Source organism: Siniperca chuatsi, linkage group LG15 (genome assembly GCF_020085105.1).
Source record: "Siniperca chuatsi isolate FFG_IHB_CAS linkage group LG15, ASM2008510v1, whole genome shotgun sequence".
Taxonomy (NCBI): Eukaryota; Metazoa; Chordata; class Actinopteri; order Centrarchiformes; family Sinipercidae; genus Siniperca; species Siniperca chuatsi.
This window is the reverse complement of record NC_058056.1, coordinates 14873796-14889841: the sequence shown is the minus strand read 5'-3', so window position 1 is coordinate 14889841 and position 16046 is coordinate 14873796. Positions and strand designations below refer to the sequence as shown.

Here is a 16046-nt window from a genome sequence, read left to right as displayed (position 1 = left end):
GTGGGAGTTGTTGCTGAAATCCATCTGTCAAGTGAGCTTTAAAGGCTTCTCCCTCAGGAACGACATGATGTTGCTGTGTAGTTTATACTCTTTCTAAAATTGTTGCATGGGATCATGCCTAATATTTTTTGTGCACATTTATGACTGTAGGCTGAAGGACCTCTCGCGGTTGCGGTGACAATTTTTGAAAAATCTATTTTATTGATTGAGTCTATCATAAAGCTTAGACTTTTATCTTTTCAGCAGTATTCACCATTTTACGATATGTGTTACGACATAGCAAAAGGCATTTCCAGCAATCAGCTAGCCTAAAACCAAGGCTTGCCTACTCTTTTGCAGGCCACGGCTCAAAAACTGAGAAAAATTTGGTCTCATCTTGAAGCAGAACATCTGCAGATTAATTCCATACCCCATATGTGATGATCCACTAAAGTTATGCATGATACAAGATGAATAAATCCCCATTTATGTTATCTTCGCCACCATCTTAACTGTAAGGGAGCCAGGAGGGACAACTGAGTGAGATTGATCTCTTCTTTGTTTGGGAGGGGAGAGGGAGGTAGGGAGGGGTTTTATTTTGTGTGGTGTGTTAGAACAAAATGTTCTAAATAAATAAGAATGAAGAAGAAGTTTGGACTCATCGTCTCGTTTATTTTTTCCTTATTAAGTTTATATAGTTAGGCGAACCCAGGACACTCAGTTACAACCATTGCACTATTCTATGCATCTTAAAGAAAACTTTACTATACAAAAACACTTTATTAAAAGCTTTGCATACATCTATATAAGAAAACTTACACTATACTATATTATACTATACTAAAAAACTTTCTCCCTTTCATTCCAGTACATCGCACTCCCTGTTCCCCTCCCACATGCCCCCAGACACACCTGCCTGTGGAGATCTGCACTATACTGATTGCACTCTTAACTCTGAGATTCTTATAATGAGAAGATGTTTAGATAAAAGAAAAAATGGGAGTGAAAGTATGTAGATATGGAGTCCTCTGACAACATTAAGACAAGCCTGCGTCACTCCCACAACATAAAAAGCTATTTATTAGAGAAGATATGCAGCGTTTGAGTGAAGCCAATAGAATCACCGCTATCTCATCACTGCTGAGTTATTTGAGGCTGTTCAGATGACCACAAGGGAACCGGAGAGCAGATGATGGCAGGAAAGTGAGAGGAAGCCGGCTAAGACTGAACCATGTGTTACAGCGGTGGGGGGGGTCTCTCAGGTGTCATGCTGTCTTCCTCCTGCAGAGCTGCACATCGAAGGAAAAGGTTGTCAGGGTGGGGGGTCACATGTTGGTATTTCAATGTTACTGGCGTCCTCAGGGCCTTAAAACAACTCCCAGCCCCTGATAATTGCTGTGAAAGACAATCTCTGCTTATGTATCTGCTCATTCACATATCTGCTTCCTCGTTTTATTATTTCTGTCATTTTTATTGTTAATGTAATTGCGCTAAATTGCTAGAGGTATAACATTACAGCGTATATGCTCATTCACTGCAGGCTCTCTAGTCAGTAGTCAAGGTAATAGAACAATTCATCATACTTTTGGTTCTTGTCATCATTTCTGACTTTTTCATGCTCTCAAGCTCTGCTTTTATTTTGTGTTATACAGTATTATGCTGCTGGGAGACCTCTCTAAAGGGGTCAGGTCCAGTGTATCATTCCTAAGTCTCAAATGTTATTGTTTTGTAAAATCTGATATAATAATAGATTTAAAATGTGACTGAGGCACAACAACTCCCACACCTTTGTCAAGGCAATTTTAGCACCTTCAGGCACATATGGTGCTATGGTCATAATGCTAGTCGCACATAACACATATATTTATTTTATCAACTCTGTACCTCTTGAAAGCCATGGTCATTTTGTGTTGTGATTTGTGATTCGCTTAAACCACAAAATAAATGGCCAAATGTGTCTTTTGAGTGAACTAATTCCATCTCAGCTCTGTGGTTGTGAACATGATTATTTTATGCTTCCTCGTAGCTGTGTGCTTGTGTGTGATGTGCGACTTTTTATTTGCTATTTACTAAATGAGTCTCCAGCTGGCGATACGCTTGCTGATCAAACACTTTTTTGCTTTTTTAACACACTTTATCATTACCCCGACACATCGCGCACACCCTTCTACACTGATGCCTCTAAGCATTTTTCGATGTGCTGTAACGATGCCACTACACCACAGTAAAGGCCGGGAGTAAAGGGGAATTTTCCAGGGTTCAGTTTTAGGTTGCGATCTTGTTCATAGCTTTTAAAAATGGCAACCCTCCCTCTCCCCAGTACACACAAGCTGTCAGATGTCTACAGTGGCAGTGTGTTATTCCTCATGTGGTAACTTGTAGTGGTAGCTGCAGAAAGGTGTGGCTCCCCAGTGACCCCTCAGCAAACCAGATAATCATACAGTAACTCTGTTTCATTGGTTTTATTTTATTGAACACGGTTACATTTACATTATTCTGGTCAACAGAAACAGTATGAGAATTAACAGCTTCTCTATATTCCATATTCTCTTCTATTTAGAGAACCGAATCCTGCCCACTTTCCAGCTATTTTCTGTTCTGTTAGATTTCATTGTTCAACTTAGTTTCTCATAAAAGCTTCTTTCATTATTTTTTTTCAAATGCTAGGACATAATAGTAGGGGTTGTATGTCTCTACTCTAACAGAAATAGATATCTACTCCTGTTCTGGCAATTAAAATAAAAGTAACCCTCTATGAGCAAATAAATTAACTAGATCTCTTTATGTCTCTCCACAGTCAACAGAACGATGTTACAATATTTGACTGGACTCTCGTTATGTTCTCGCTCTCTTCCATCAGTGAGCAGAGTATCTGCCAGGCGCGGGCCTCGGTGATGGTCTACGATGATGCCAGTAAGAAGTGGGTGCCCATCAAGCCTGGGCAGCAGGGATTCAGTCGCATCAACATCTACCACAACACTGCCAACAACACCTTCAGAGTGGTGGGCGTCAAACTGCAGGACCAGCAGGTGAGAGAAGGACGAAAATAATAAGCATCACACGCCTGGTGATGAGAGGACATTTCTTATGTACTGACTTTAGTGTACATAGACCCCATATTATCTCTTCCCTCAGATACATGTTTACAGATCACAAGTCTGTGATGCTCAGTGGATTTGAGGACTGACGAGTTTCTTCTTGAGGCATTATAGTTTACTGTTTGTAGTTCTTTCCCTCAAACTGTCATATGGGATGAAAGATTCCCTTGTTAACGACTAACGAGTTGGTCGTGTGAGTATTAAATTACTGTGCATTAACAATATCACGCCATGCATTAAATTTGGGTTTAATTATATTAAACGATGGTCCATATTTGTTGTTTCCGGCACATCCATATTAGTAGGTGCCAAGTCGCATATATCGGCGTTTTCAGAACAACAACTTGAAAGTTGGTGTGAAGCTATTTACAAGTTGGAAACTCGTAATCACGACAACTCTGATATGACATGAATGCAGCATTAGCAATAGCAAAAAGAGGGAGAGTTTTAAGTTTTTAAGGTTTTCTAGTTGAGAACAGTTGTGCTCTTATTCAAAATGCAACATGTTGTGAGGTTGTATTACAATTCATGCCTTTTTAGGAATTTATCAGTGCAGAAATTTGTGTCTCTTCCTCTTTTATGGTGGATTTAGTGTAATATGATTGTTGAATATGCAACACGATGATCTTAGAATAAACCCTGGCTCTTTGACTGACTTGTTTTGACAAAACTTGATTCTAATTGTTCATAATTGAAAAAAACCCTGATTTCAAAGTCCACATTTGGTCTATTAGTCACTTAGTATAATTTTGAGAAAATTATATTAAGTGACAAAAAATGGACCCAAAACACTGTTTTGGACAGCGTTTAACAGTATTTAAGCATTGTAGCATGGAAGTTATCCTCATTAGACATTAGCTGTTTTTTTAAGGCAGTCCTTGGGAACACTGGTACCGTAGAGGTTAGAAAATCATGGAGTGCAGCAGAGGGACACTGGTATTAAACAGTGGGTAAAATGTCAGGAAGAAAATAAGTAAGACTCTCCTTCCACTCCCTCAACACCAACTGTTACTTGTAGGTTGAATGAAATACTTAATCCCCTGTATGAGTCCCCAGCCAGTTGCGCATGATCAAATCTACATAACATTGTAATTCACAGCTTAATTTTCCTTCCCTTATTGCAGGTGGTGATCAACTACTCCATAGTGAAGGGCCTGAAATACAATCAGGCCACCCCGACCTTCCATCAGTGGCGTGACGCCCGCCAGGTCTACGGGCTGAACTTTGCCAGTAAGGAGGAGGCCACCACCTTCTCCAACGCCATGCTGTTCGCCCTCAATGTCCTCAGCTCACCTGACGGTGGAGGTAAGTAAGGATTCATCATATATGGTATAAATGAATGTTTTTGGTATTTTAATGAACACTTTTGACCACTATTTAATGTATCCCATTACACAGTCCATTCTATTGCCTGTTTATTATAGACGTCCTTCATGAAGTGCTGAAGCCCAGATTTGTATTTGACTTCCTGGCAGGCCATAAGGTTTTTCTAAGACATTTTCTGAATGTTTGAGTCAAACTAAATGGCTCGTTTCAACAGAGAAATGAGAGATTGAAGTTTTTGAATCTTAAACTGGTGTTGGAAATCTGCTAATGGAACCTTAAATGGACTTCGGTTCAAATTACAATCGAGTGTCTTTAACTGTCATCTGTGATCCATTTAAATCTATTTTTGCTCTCAAAAGAAGGTCAGGTAACCACAGTCAAATAATCCACATAGTTTTGAATGTTTCCAGTTTGTTTTGACTATGTTGACACTCTTTAACAAGCACTTTCTGATTAAACCTGTTAAACAGGATGTACATTGTATACAGACAGCAGAAGCATGTTGAAGATGATTGAGAATATTGTAGTGATACTTTAAACGCCACTTATGACAATAATCTAAATTGTTGATTTTACTGTATGTCCACATTCAATACACTGCACTACACAATGTTCAAAGCCTATGAAGTTAAACTACTACTACTACAACTAAGCTGTACTGCCCTCTGCTGGCTAATAACATGCACTGCAGTTACACTCTGCACACTAAACCAACCAATAACAATGATATCAGGAGCTGGTTGGTTTCTGACTGAAATTTGTCTTCATTTAAGTTTTTTTTTTTTTTGTATTTTCAATGTAATAATTTACTTTTGAGTCCTTTTAAAAATAAAAAATCACAACTCTGTAGAGGAAAGCAGCATGATTAGAGACATGTTGTTAAATTCGCAGACTACCCTGAACTGTATTTGAAGCCAAACTCACGGCAACTTTTTTAGTTTACTAAATAACTTCTGACCAGCTCTGGTTACGAGCTACTTATAAGCTGTGTGTGTGTGTGTGTGTGTGTGCGTGAGCGCAAGATACTGAGAGAGAATATCTGTGAGTGTTTTAACTGCGTTGTCATCCCATCCCATCCTTGTGACTCTCCTATTGGTGGCTAAAATATCTCATATGGAGCCTTAATGTCGTACCCCATCGTGCTCAAATGGCAGCCCTCCTTTTTTTGGGTGCATTTGGATGTGGGATCATGGGCCTCGTCATGCAAGGCAAAAGTGTCTCTGTTCATGGGAAACACTTCCATACTTACTTAAACACATTGCTTATGCTACTTCTTGCTGAAAGAAGTAACATAGTTACATAGAAAGTATCATATAGTACTGAGTAAGTTTCTCATCATGCTGACTCCAGAGATTTCACCTGGTGTCCTCAGAAGGGTTTCTTCAGCCATCATCATCCTCAGTAAGTGTTGCGCTGTAGAGAAATATGTCTTTATAGAAATATGTTGCTTCTCATTGGGGCTCTTTGTCAAGTTTCAGATGTCTATGAGTTGTTAGCAGTCCACCAAAGTGATATCCACTCTAAACTTCTCAGATGGTTTTGAGGTTCAAAAAACTGTCCATTTGACAGTTAGAGAAAAGGCAAAGGTTAGAGAAAAGTCCAAGAAATTAATACAAATGTTTGTATAAGAACTTTATTTTTTTCTTCTTTTCTACCCTACATTTAAAAAAGAAATTGGCCTCTAACTATACACTGAAGAGAAAAGTGGCCCTTTTTTGTGCACGTCTGCCAGGAAAGGTGAAGGAGAGCCTGAAAATGATGAAAACTCAACAACGAATCTGTTCAGACCAGGAGATTTACCAATATGTAATGAAATGGCAGTTTGTACTTCAGTAACTGAGACAGGTAATCCTAAACTACTCAGGTAGCCTTATTATCAGTGACTTTGGGAAAACTAAGAGAATTAAAAGGGGTATTGCCACACAAGACATCCAGAGAGCATTCAGATTCCAAGAGTACAAATCTGAATAAAAGTGACTTTGAGATGTGTCATTTTTAAGTGAAGGTAGCAAAGTGATTGTGTCCGTCTGTCTGTTTTTGTCTCGTTGCTGCTTCTTCTGTTGTTAGTAATCCATCATCTTTTAATTAAGTGGCCTTGTGAGTGTTTAAAGAAAGAATGATGCAGTACAAGAGAGAGGGGGGATCATTTATTTTTCTTTGATCACATTGAGACAACTGACACATACGCCCACACACTGGTCTCCTGAGCTCCCATAAAATGCTTACAAGTCTGATCAGGCCCTCTCTTCCCCTGGGCTTCCTGTTCCTCCTTGACCTTCACCATGGCAACAGCCAGAGCAGTATACCATACACCATGTCAGCAGTAGAAACACGCACACACATACACATACACATATGCACAGATAAACATGCAGTACACGGGGTGATAATTGTCTCCTTCACATCTACCTTGTTAATGTCTGCAGAAAGGTTGTGAAGTGTTAATAAAAAGCTCCGGGTTGTGTTTAAAAAGTGAATCCCTGAAGTTTCAGCTACAAAAAAATACATAATGGAGTAATGTTGTATTTGTATCTGTATCTTTATATTCTTGAATAATTTCTTAGATGTTTATGTTTCTGCAACAAATATTACAGGCGGTGCAAACAATTAAAATTAAACAATTAAAAAACAGGGTGTCATGCTGATACTTAAACAGAAAACCTGTATTTACAAAGCCTTCTACTGTCACCCATCAACTCCCTCTTAGCATCACATTCATTGTGATCTGAAAGCTTATTCAAGAATTGTAGAAATGTAAAATGCTTAATTAAGCCTGATCAGAGCAAACAGTAAGTTATTATTTCAGTGTACGCTCATCTTGCAGAGAGAGGGAGTTTCTTTGCTTTTAACCCTCAGGATATTTGCTAAATTTAACGTGCAGCTTTGCCAGCGGAGCACATAATTACCATGAGCTAAAAAGCAGAGTTCAGGGAAGTGTCAAGGAGCGAGGAAAACAAGACATCTTCCAGGCGTCACTTCTTTTCTTTCACTTCTTTTTCTTTTTCAACCCTTCTCGTTATAGTAGCACAACAAGAAATCCACCAACTAGGCCAGCTGTGGCAGAATGAATTGAAGCATGTCAGCATGCTTAGTCAGTTACCGCCTGATGACAAAACCCACCACTTACACATTAAGGGTTTGGAGCTAAAGTCAAGTCATTTTAGTTTATATAGCCCATAATTCAGGAAAAGACATGGACAAAAGGAATAAACCTGAAAGTAACACAGGAGTGATTCCTCTTCCTGGACAGACAGACAGTACGTATGTACAGTGGGAAAAAAGTAGTAAAATAAAAATATGGAGAAATAAAATAATCTAGTAACTAAAATACATATTACTTCACTTCAAGTTAAGGAGTTTTAGGCAAAATTGGTCACATTTTAGCCAAAAACACTCATAATACATTAATGGAAAGCTCTTGTCGTGCTCTATCTGACAGTCAAAAGGACACATTTGATGCTAAATTACAATGAATGCAAAATCGTCACTTTCAGCCCTCGCTGTGATCCAGCCACAGCTCTGCCTCATGTTGACTGTCCCCATTGCCCCGCCCGCCACCCCCATGCTCCTGACACAGCCAACGGAAATATCACCCATGGGTGTGTTCTTGATGTCACGGTGGGCGTTGAAGTTTAATGACTGGTATTCTGGTGATATTTGATAAGCGCTCTCCTTGATTCTCCCTGTTAATAGCCGCCCCAGAATGAGGCTCAGACTCTGCCACTCAGTGTTGGGGGGGGGTGCTGAAGACGTGTTGACCAACTACAGCAGTTGGTCAACAAGCAAAGTGCTAAACTGAAATGATCGTAGTTGATGGTGACTTCATTAAACAGTGTTGACATAGTGACTTAAACGCTGATGTTTTGTACTCTAGAATCCATTACCTTGTGTTAAATATGTTTTGATTTCATGTTTGCATGATCTTTTCCTGTGATAATTCTGTTTATTCCGCTCTTAGATTCTTTTCTGCTGTGGTTTACAGTTGAAATTCCTGTGGCTGGCAACATGTTGAGCAAATTACATTATAAACAGCTTGTTGGCTCTCTGGAGCAAAGTACCTCACATGATGCCTGCTGTGGTCTGTTCATTCAGTAAACACAGCTTGTGTTCCTGCACTCTCTGCTGGGACTGTTTTATATAAGATGATTATGATTTTGAGGGCTTTTTTACAGATGGAAATGTGTCTCACAATTACTCCCTATTGATCTCACACATATTATACAGAGACTGAAAGATGTTACATGTATTAGTTGTCTATGTTTAGCCCTGTTCTGAATGCTACAATGAAAACAATCTAGAAAGACACTAAACATTTTATAGAGTGACTATAAAGGCACACATCTAATAGAGACAAATAGAAACTAAATGCAGAGTAAAAAGAACAAAGCTACCAATGCACTTTAATGCAGTGAACAGATGGGTGAGGAAAAACAGAAGTAGAAAAATGGACAAAAAAGGGGGATAAATGGAGAAAAGGTAGAGATCATCAGAAGACGGGAAGTAAAGAGATAGTGAGGATGAGAGGACTGAAGAAGAGAGGGAGATCAGTGGCCAGAGAAGAGAAAGAAAGACCAGGAACGGGGAAGAAGTGGGAGGGGTGAAGAGTAAATACAAACAAGAAGTGAAACAGCAAGTAAATAGAATAAAGAGACCAAAGGAAGAGAAGGAGAAGAGAAACTTTAAAAGGACAGAAGGTTGAGGCGTAATGGGCACCAGGCCTTGGCCACAGACCCTCTCTCTCTGTAGTACACTCATATAAATTGTTTCAGCACTAGAATTATCAAAAAGTACAGAAAGTTTACACATAAAAGGAGAGCTGTGGATTAGCATCTTAATTTAATTAGTAGTACAGATTATTGGTCGACCGATATGGGGTTTTCAATGGCCGATGCCGATATTTAGAGTGCAGGGCGGCCGATAGCCGGTATTTAATGCCGATATCAAATCAAAGAAAAGTCATGTATAATTCCATTGTTTATTAATTAATGAAATAGAAAAACACATTGGGTTATGGTGTAGATTTCAGAACATGACTGGCATTTAAGGGAGAGCGGGGTACAGTATGTCAGAAGTGACGTCATTCGACTGCATTATTCTATACATTATAACATAGTAAATATTTAACGCTAGCCAGTAACAGTTTTAGATTAGATTTGTTGTCATTTAGGATAGGAGAAATGTGTTAACATTTAGAAAAGACGATGACTGTGAAAATTGAGGCAAACGTTTACAGCAGGATGCATGAGAGTTATAGTACAGGGCTCGAAACTAACTTTTTCACCACCTTCCCAAAACTCACAAGGTGGAGCGCTAACATTGTTCCACAGCAGCCACACTGTCTTCAGACATTTTTTGTTTATCGGCCTTGTGAGCGCAGCCATTGGCTGATGCCAATTATCTCAAAATGCTAGATAATCAGCCCGTTTAATCTGTCTGTCACCAGTACAGATGATGGCTGATGTGTGGATTGATTTTATTTTTTAAATGTGGTTGATCTTTTTTTCACCTTGCGTCTTTCAGGTCCAGTCGTCCAGCGCCAAAATGGGCCCTCCTCAGAGGAAAGCGAGGCACAGAGGAGGTATGATTTCTAACTGCTGTATACAAGAGCATACATGAAGCTGTCTTTGCACAGAAAAGCAAACATTAATACATATATTATTAAAATTCTGAGCATATGGAAGAAGACATTTTGAAAGGAAATACAAAACAAAGTGTCATAGTCCTCTTTGCTCCTGCTACTTCTAACTCTGTGGCACTATGATCTCTAGAAACCTCTTCAGATCTTAATTTAAGGACAGTGCAGCCATTAATGTTCTGGTCTGTTAATCGTTGATAGCATTATAAACAGAGAGGATATTGAAACAGACTCATTAAAAATGACAGCTTAAAGAGCAGTGACATCCTTCCAATTCATAGGATGATGGACCAACATCAGATGCACAAGGAGAGGGAGCGACGAACGTCAGGATCAGGTGAGGCTTAAACAAACACCACACCCAACTGTATTAACACACACACTCTCTCATACGCACGCTGGCATAGTGTTTGCTCCTAGCTACACAAACATTTTAGAAAAAACCTGTCAACAAAAAAACCTAACAGCACACTCCAACTGTCAATAAACAACGGCGCTGGGGAGCAAATGGATATTTGCTCTGCTTTGTTTTGTTTTTTATGAGGGAAATTATCAGTGTTGGGTCAGGCAGAGCACACTTTACTTTCCCACAGCAAACAGGTGATTTCATCATTAATAAATACCAGATTCCAACCCTCCAGGTTCCTAGAGGTAAACAGGCTTTCCCACTGTGGTTTGTGTTAGTGTTTCCTGCCTTAGTTTCAACCACTACTCCCCAGTTTGTATGCCCTTATGCTTTTTTATCCATGTACACATATAAATGTTCAAGTCTGCCCCTTAAATGCACATACAGACTTAAACATCCTCCTTTGTCCCTGCTGTCAGTGGCGATATCAGTGCCCCCCTGTCCCTGCAACATGCTCTACTGCCATCTCTTTCTTCCAGCTACTGTTGGGGGAAATGCCATATGCTTTCTGACCATGGCTCAGTCATGTTGCATTCTGCTGCTTGTTCTTTTTATGATATTTTGATTCTTTCTTATTTGCTATTGGCTTCCGTTTTTGGATTGCTCCTGATTTTCTCATCTTTACTTGCTTGGTTGCTCAGTTGGTTGCTTTTCATTCTTCTCACGTTTTTCTCTTTTCTGTTTTCCTTTGTTTGTTGCCCTCCTTCGTCCTCCTCTTCGTCTGCATCTCCTCTTCCTTTCTCTCCTCTCTCTGTCTTTCTCTCTCTGCCCGTCACAGTCGTTTCCACTCTCCAATATAAAGTCTCCACCCCTCCCACCCACCCAGACACTCCTCCTGAGTACAGACAGTACAGGGCTAGCACACTGCCACCCTCCTACGTCCGCATGGCCTCCTCCTCTCCTCCCTCCTCCGCCTCCTCCTCTCCCTCTCAGGAGAAAGAGGCGGGGGCTGCTAGGGATAAGGCCCAGCTCTCCTCCCAGCTCTCCACCTCGCTCGCCTCAGCCTTTTCCCCAGTCCAGGCAGGAGTGACCACCCAGGGCCGACAGGTCCGTCAGATCCCCTTGTCTCCTCCCACAGCAGCCCGCCACCTACACCTTCAGCAACAACTGCAACAACAAGACATCATGCTCCCCCCTAAACACGGCACCTGGTCCGCCTCCCATTTGCAGCAAATGTACGCCCAGTTGCCCCCTTCCTCCTCCCCTCCAGTTATGATGGCCATGCCTGTGAAGCAGGGTTTGCCCCCACAGCCTGTCCTCCCGATGGCTCACCCCCTCCCCCCACTGAGCACTAGGATGAAGCCCCCACCTCTTGACCCAAGTGCCGTGACGGGCCCTCACCAGTACCCCCAGCACCAGCCCCACCCTCACTCCAATGGCCAGCCAGACGACTCCTACTCTCCTCATTCTCAGCATTTGCCACTCACCCCGCAGTACTGCGAGGCCGTCTCCATGCCTCCTCTAATAGGTCAGACAGCCCCAGGCCCTGCCCCCAGCCACCAGCCCCAATACGCATCCACCTTCCACCCTCAGCAGCAACAGCATCCGCAACAACAACAACATCAGCAGGTGTACTACCAGCAAGCCCAGCCCCCCACCACTACTTCCACCTCCTCCTCCTCACCCCCCTCTTACACTGCCATGTCTGATGGGGGCTCACCCAAGAAGACCCCCTCCCCCGTCCCCCAGCAGGCCCCCATGGTCAGCAGCAGTAAGTATGAGGAGGAGAGAGGAGGAGGTAGTCTCTCAGCAGAGGGATGTTACATGTGTACAGTGTGTGTGTGTGTGTGTGTGTGTGTGTGTGTGTGGGGTGGGTCATGTGCTAGGGGGTGCATTTTCACTCTAGTGAATGCACCTCACCCATAATGCTACACAAGAAGCTTAAAAATGCCATATGCATACATCAGCCCTTAAAACCCCTACACACCCATAGTCCTCCCACACAGGTGTTTTCACTTATGTTAGACCTTATCTCAGGACTGTGAGCGTCGCAGCTGTAGGGTGAGACTTATACAGTGAGACAACTGTTATCAATGTAATTAGTACATAAAGTTTTTCATCATGTCTAGTCAATCTGACTAGAGGTATAATCAGCCAGAGTAATTGAAAACACCTGTGTGGGTGTGCAGAGCCTTTAAAACAAATGTGAATGACAAACTGTTTGAACAGTGTAGAACTCATTGATCTTTTTGTACATAGTTCTCCAAATTCAGCACCAGCAGGACAATAGGCCTTTGACTTGTTGTAGCATGAAAAGCACAGGTGTTACTAATAACATTAACGACGGCTCTGTTCTATTCAAGTGTCTCAGTGAGCCATGACAGTGTGACGGTGAGCCAGCGTGACCCTGAAACTGAAGCAGCTAAATGGAATTCAGACGTCATTAATTGTTATTTACACCTGTGCTATTACTAATGTGACGTGTCTTCTGTTTAATCTCAGTCATTGTTTCAAATCCAATGTAGTAGAGTACAGAGACAACACAATAAAAATGTATCATTGTCCTAATACTAAAGTATGACATACATTTTTTAGATCTACCTCCTGGCAGCCTTAGCTTTCCATTCATTTAACTACGCTGTGGAAGTCATCCTGCAAAGACTTTAAAACCTACTTAAATTGATCAAAGTCAACTTTTATTTTGTCATCAAAGTAACATTATTGTCACATGGTTATGTAGTTGCAGGCTGTTTTGAATCACAGTATATTCAAGGAATTTTGTTATTGTTTTATTTGGCTGCCGCTGTCACTTTCACAAGCAATGTCGCAAAGGTCAACATTGTTAAAGGATAATGTGCAGGCTTAAGCAGTTTGTTGCTTTCAGCTGTCTCGAATATTTGACTTTCTCACCTGCACTCACTGAACCCCCAAGGTGGAGTTTTCAAAACCATCCCCATTTGCAACTGTATTACCATGACACAATAATCTAACTTTCAGACTGCACTAAAATGAAGTAAAATCAATGGCTGCCTGTAAAGTTGAAAATCTTAAAACTTACTCTTACCCATTTTGCCTACTGTTTATAGTCAGCCAATTTACCAAATAACCAATATCCCTCTTCCCATGAATATCTCTACTGTATTGTGTAAATCATTTCCAGTTGCTGCACAAGTGCTGCCCAGTGGCCAGCAGTCTTGCAGTAAGCAGTTGTTCGGTGTTCGTTATACAGTGAGAGTGCATATCATTCCTCGAGTCTTCATACAAGCTTTCAAGGGGCAAGAATGGTAAATCAAGCCATATAGCCATTAACCAATATCTAATTCTGCCCCTCCCAGGCCCCCCTGTCTCTGCAGGTCACCCATCTATGCTTTCTGTGGCACCTCCTCCAGCTGCTGCTCCAGCACCCATGGCTGGTCCTCCAGCCCCACCACCACCACCGGGTCCACCGCCACCAATGGCAGTGCCCCCACCCATGCCCCCTCCACTGCCCACTGGTGGAGGGCCTCCTGGGGGCCCGCCAGGGGTCCAGCACCAACCCTCAGGACTGGCTGCAGCACTAGCTGGAGCCAAACTACGTAAAGTACATAGGGTGAGCCTCCATGGTTAAAGCTCAGGAGATGTAGGCCCAGTCCGTCTGGTTTTATTTAATCAGTAGTTAATTGTTGAAGCCATGTTATTTATGTATTTTATGGGGGTGGGGGCACAGGCGTAAGGAGACAAAGAGTGCTCTCAGGCCAGAAACCCATTGGCCCACAGCAACAAACCCCTTTTGTAATGTGTTCTTCAGGATGAGAGCAGTCCGCCTGGTTCTGGTGGCAAAAGTGACTCCAACCGGTCTAGTGGTGGCAGTGGCGGTGGTGGGGAGGGACTGATGCAGGAGATGAATGCCTTACTGGCCCGCAGGTAAAACAGTCTCACACACACACAATCATAATACGAGAAAATACCTGTTCTGTCAGCCATTCTGCACATACTATACCAACATTTTCATTTTGGTCTTCCTGGTTCCGCTTTACTTGCAGTAAATGTTTATCTCAAAAAGCTCTTGCAGTAGTATTGTATCCCTGTCTCAATCTTTCTGTACTAGTTACGAGTAATTTGTATCTCACTGTTTGCTCATGTACTCATTTCCCCCTCTCATAGACGGAAAGCTTCAGAGAAACCTGATGAAGTAAGTCTTGTGACTTAAAGCCGGCCAAACGGCTAGCTTGGCTCTGTTCAGAGGTAACACAATCCACCTACCAGCACCTGTAATACTTTGTATCTCATTTGTTTAATCTGTACAAACTGAAGTGTAAAAAGTTATGGTTTTACAGGGGGTCATGTGCCAGACTGTTTCTTGACTGAGCACAGTTACCAAGAAATAGTCCGGCACTTGACATAAAACCACAACTTGCTTTTTTAATGTTTTTGTATGGATTAAACAAACAAGATATAACCTGTCAATTAGTGAGCTTTAGAGGTGCTGGTAGGCAGTTTTTGTTACTATCAGGGCTAGCTGTTTTTCCCTTGTTTCCAGTCTTTGTGCTAAGCTAAGCTAATCAGCTATTGGTAGTGGCTTTATATTTAGCATACAGATATGAGAGTGGTATCAAACTAATCTAACTCCTGGCAAGAAAGCAAATAAGTGTATTTCCCAATATGTCGAACTGTTCCTTTAAGATGTGATTTTAAATTTAACCTCTTTGGGAAACTTAGAATAATTTCTGTCTCTGCTGTAGGACGACTCTAGTGGTCGAGGGCCAGGTCATCAGAACTCAACAGGTACAGAACAGCCTACTCACCAGATTATTGTATAACACAGCCAGTACATTAGTTCCATAATACTACAGGTTTTGAGATATCTTTTGTTGAGTTGTTTGATTTTATGTAATGTGTGCTTTCCCCCTCGCCAGATGCTGTGAAGAAGCCATGGGAACGATCCAACTCTGCAGACAAGTCCTCACTGGTGTCCAGGTCTGTTGATAAGAGGATGCGGAGTGAAGGGAGAAAGAGAGCATGGTCTACATATGAAATAGAAACCTCTAGCATTAACCTCAGGGATTTCTGCATAAATCTCATCCTTTGCACTACAGGCACTAGTGCAAATAATAGAAATTAAATATAGATAAGAAGAATTGCCTAAACTGTGCTTACGTTTAACAAAAACCCTTTTAACAACACGTAACCCCTAAATATGTAGTGTGTAACACTCATCCGCTAATAAAACACTCGGCTGCTTTTATATTCAATAAATGTATTCTTTTGTGTTGCAGAGTGAGACCCATTGGCAGCACTAGTGAAGCAGACACAGAATTTGACAGGATGAAACAGGTTGGTATAATTTTCCAATGTGTTTTATTACATAAAGGATTTTATGGGTTTAGTACTGTGCAGATTAACGATTTTACACACCCTTTGTTGCTGAACTCACAAGCAGGTCTTGTTTTGCAGGAAATTTTGGATGAAGTTGTACGTGAGTTGCATAAGGTGAAAGATGAAATCATTAATGGTAAGCAATGCTTGTAAAGTTCATCGCAGTATCCAGGGGCTGCAATGCATGTTTAATGTTTAATCTTTTCCACACACTAGTTTTTACAACTCGCTGGCAGTAAAATTTTACTATTTTGAGTAAAATCCTAACATGAAAAAGCTTGTTGATTAATAATTCATAGTAAGCAGA

The 16046-nt window shown here is 41.4% G+C and overlaps 1 protein-coding gene across 6 annotated transcripts in view; it reads left to right on the top strand.

Annotated features, from left to right (window-relative positions):
• evla (Enah/Vasp-like a) overlaps positions 1-16046 on the top strand; it is a 38918-nt gene that overhangs the window by 21351 nt on the left and 1521 nt on the right. For 3 of the 6 annotated variants that reach the window (XM_044165987.1, XM_044165986.1, XM_044165985.1), the window contains exons 2-13: positions 2840-3008; positions 4202-4382; positions 9924-9981; positions 10320-10375; positions 11223-12155; positions 13720-13973; positions 14172-14287; positions 14528-14555; positions 15106-15148; positions 15280-15340; positions 15640-15697; positions 15818-15875. In XM_044165987.1, the coding sequence (XP_044021922.1) occupies positions 2840-3008; positions 4202-4382; positions 9924-9981; positions 10320-10375; positions 11223-12155; positions 13720-13973; positions 14172-14287; positions 14528-14555; positions 15106-15148; positions 15280-15340; positions 15640-15697; positions 15818-15875 (2015 nt within the window). The remainder of the gene's footprint in view (positions 1-2839; positions 3009-4201; positions 4383-9923; positions 9982-10319; positions 10376-11222; positions 12156-13719; positions 13974-14171; positions 14288-14527; positions 14556-15105; positions 15149-15279; positions 15341-15639; positions 15698-15817; positions 15876-16046) is intronic. The other 3 variants (XM_044165990.1, XM_044165989.1, XM_044165988.1) reach the window with 1 other exon arrangement.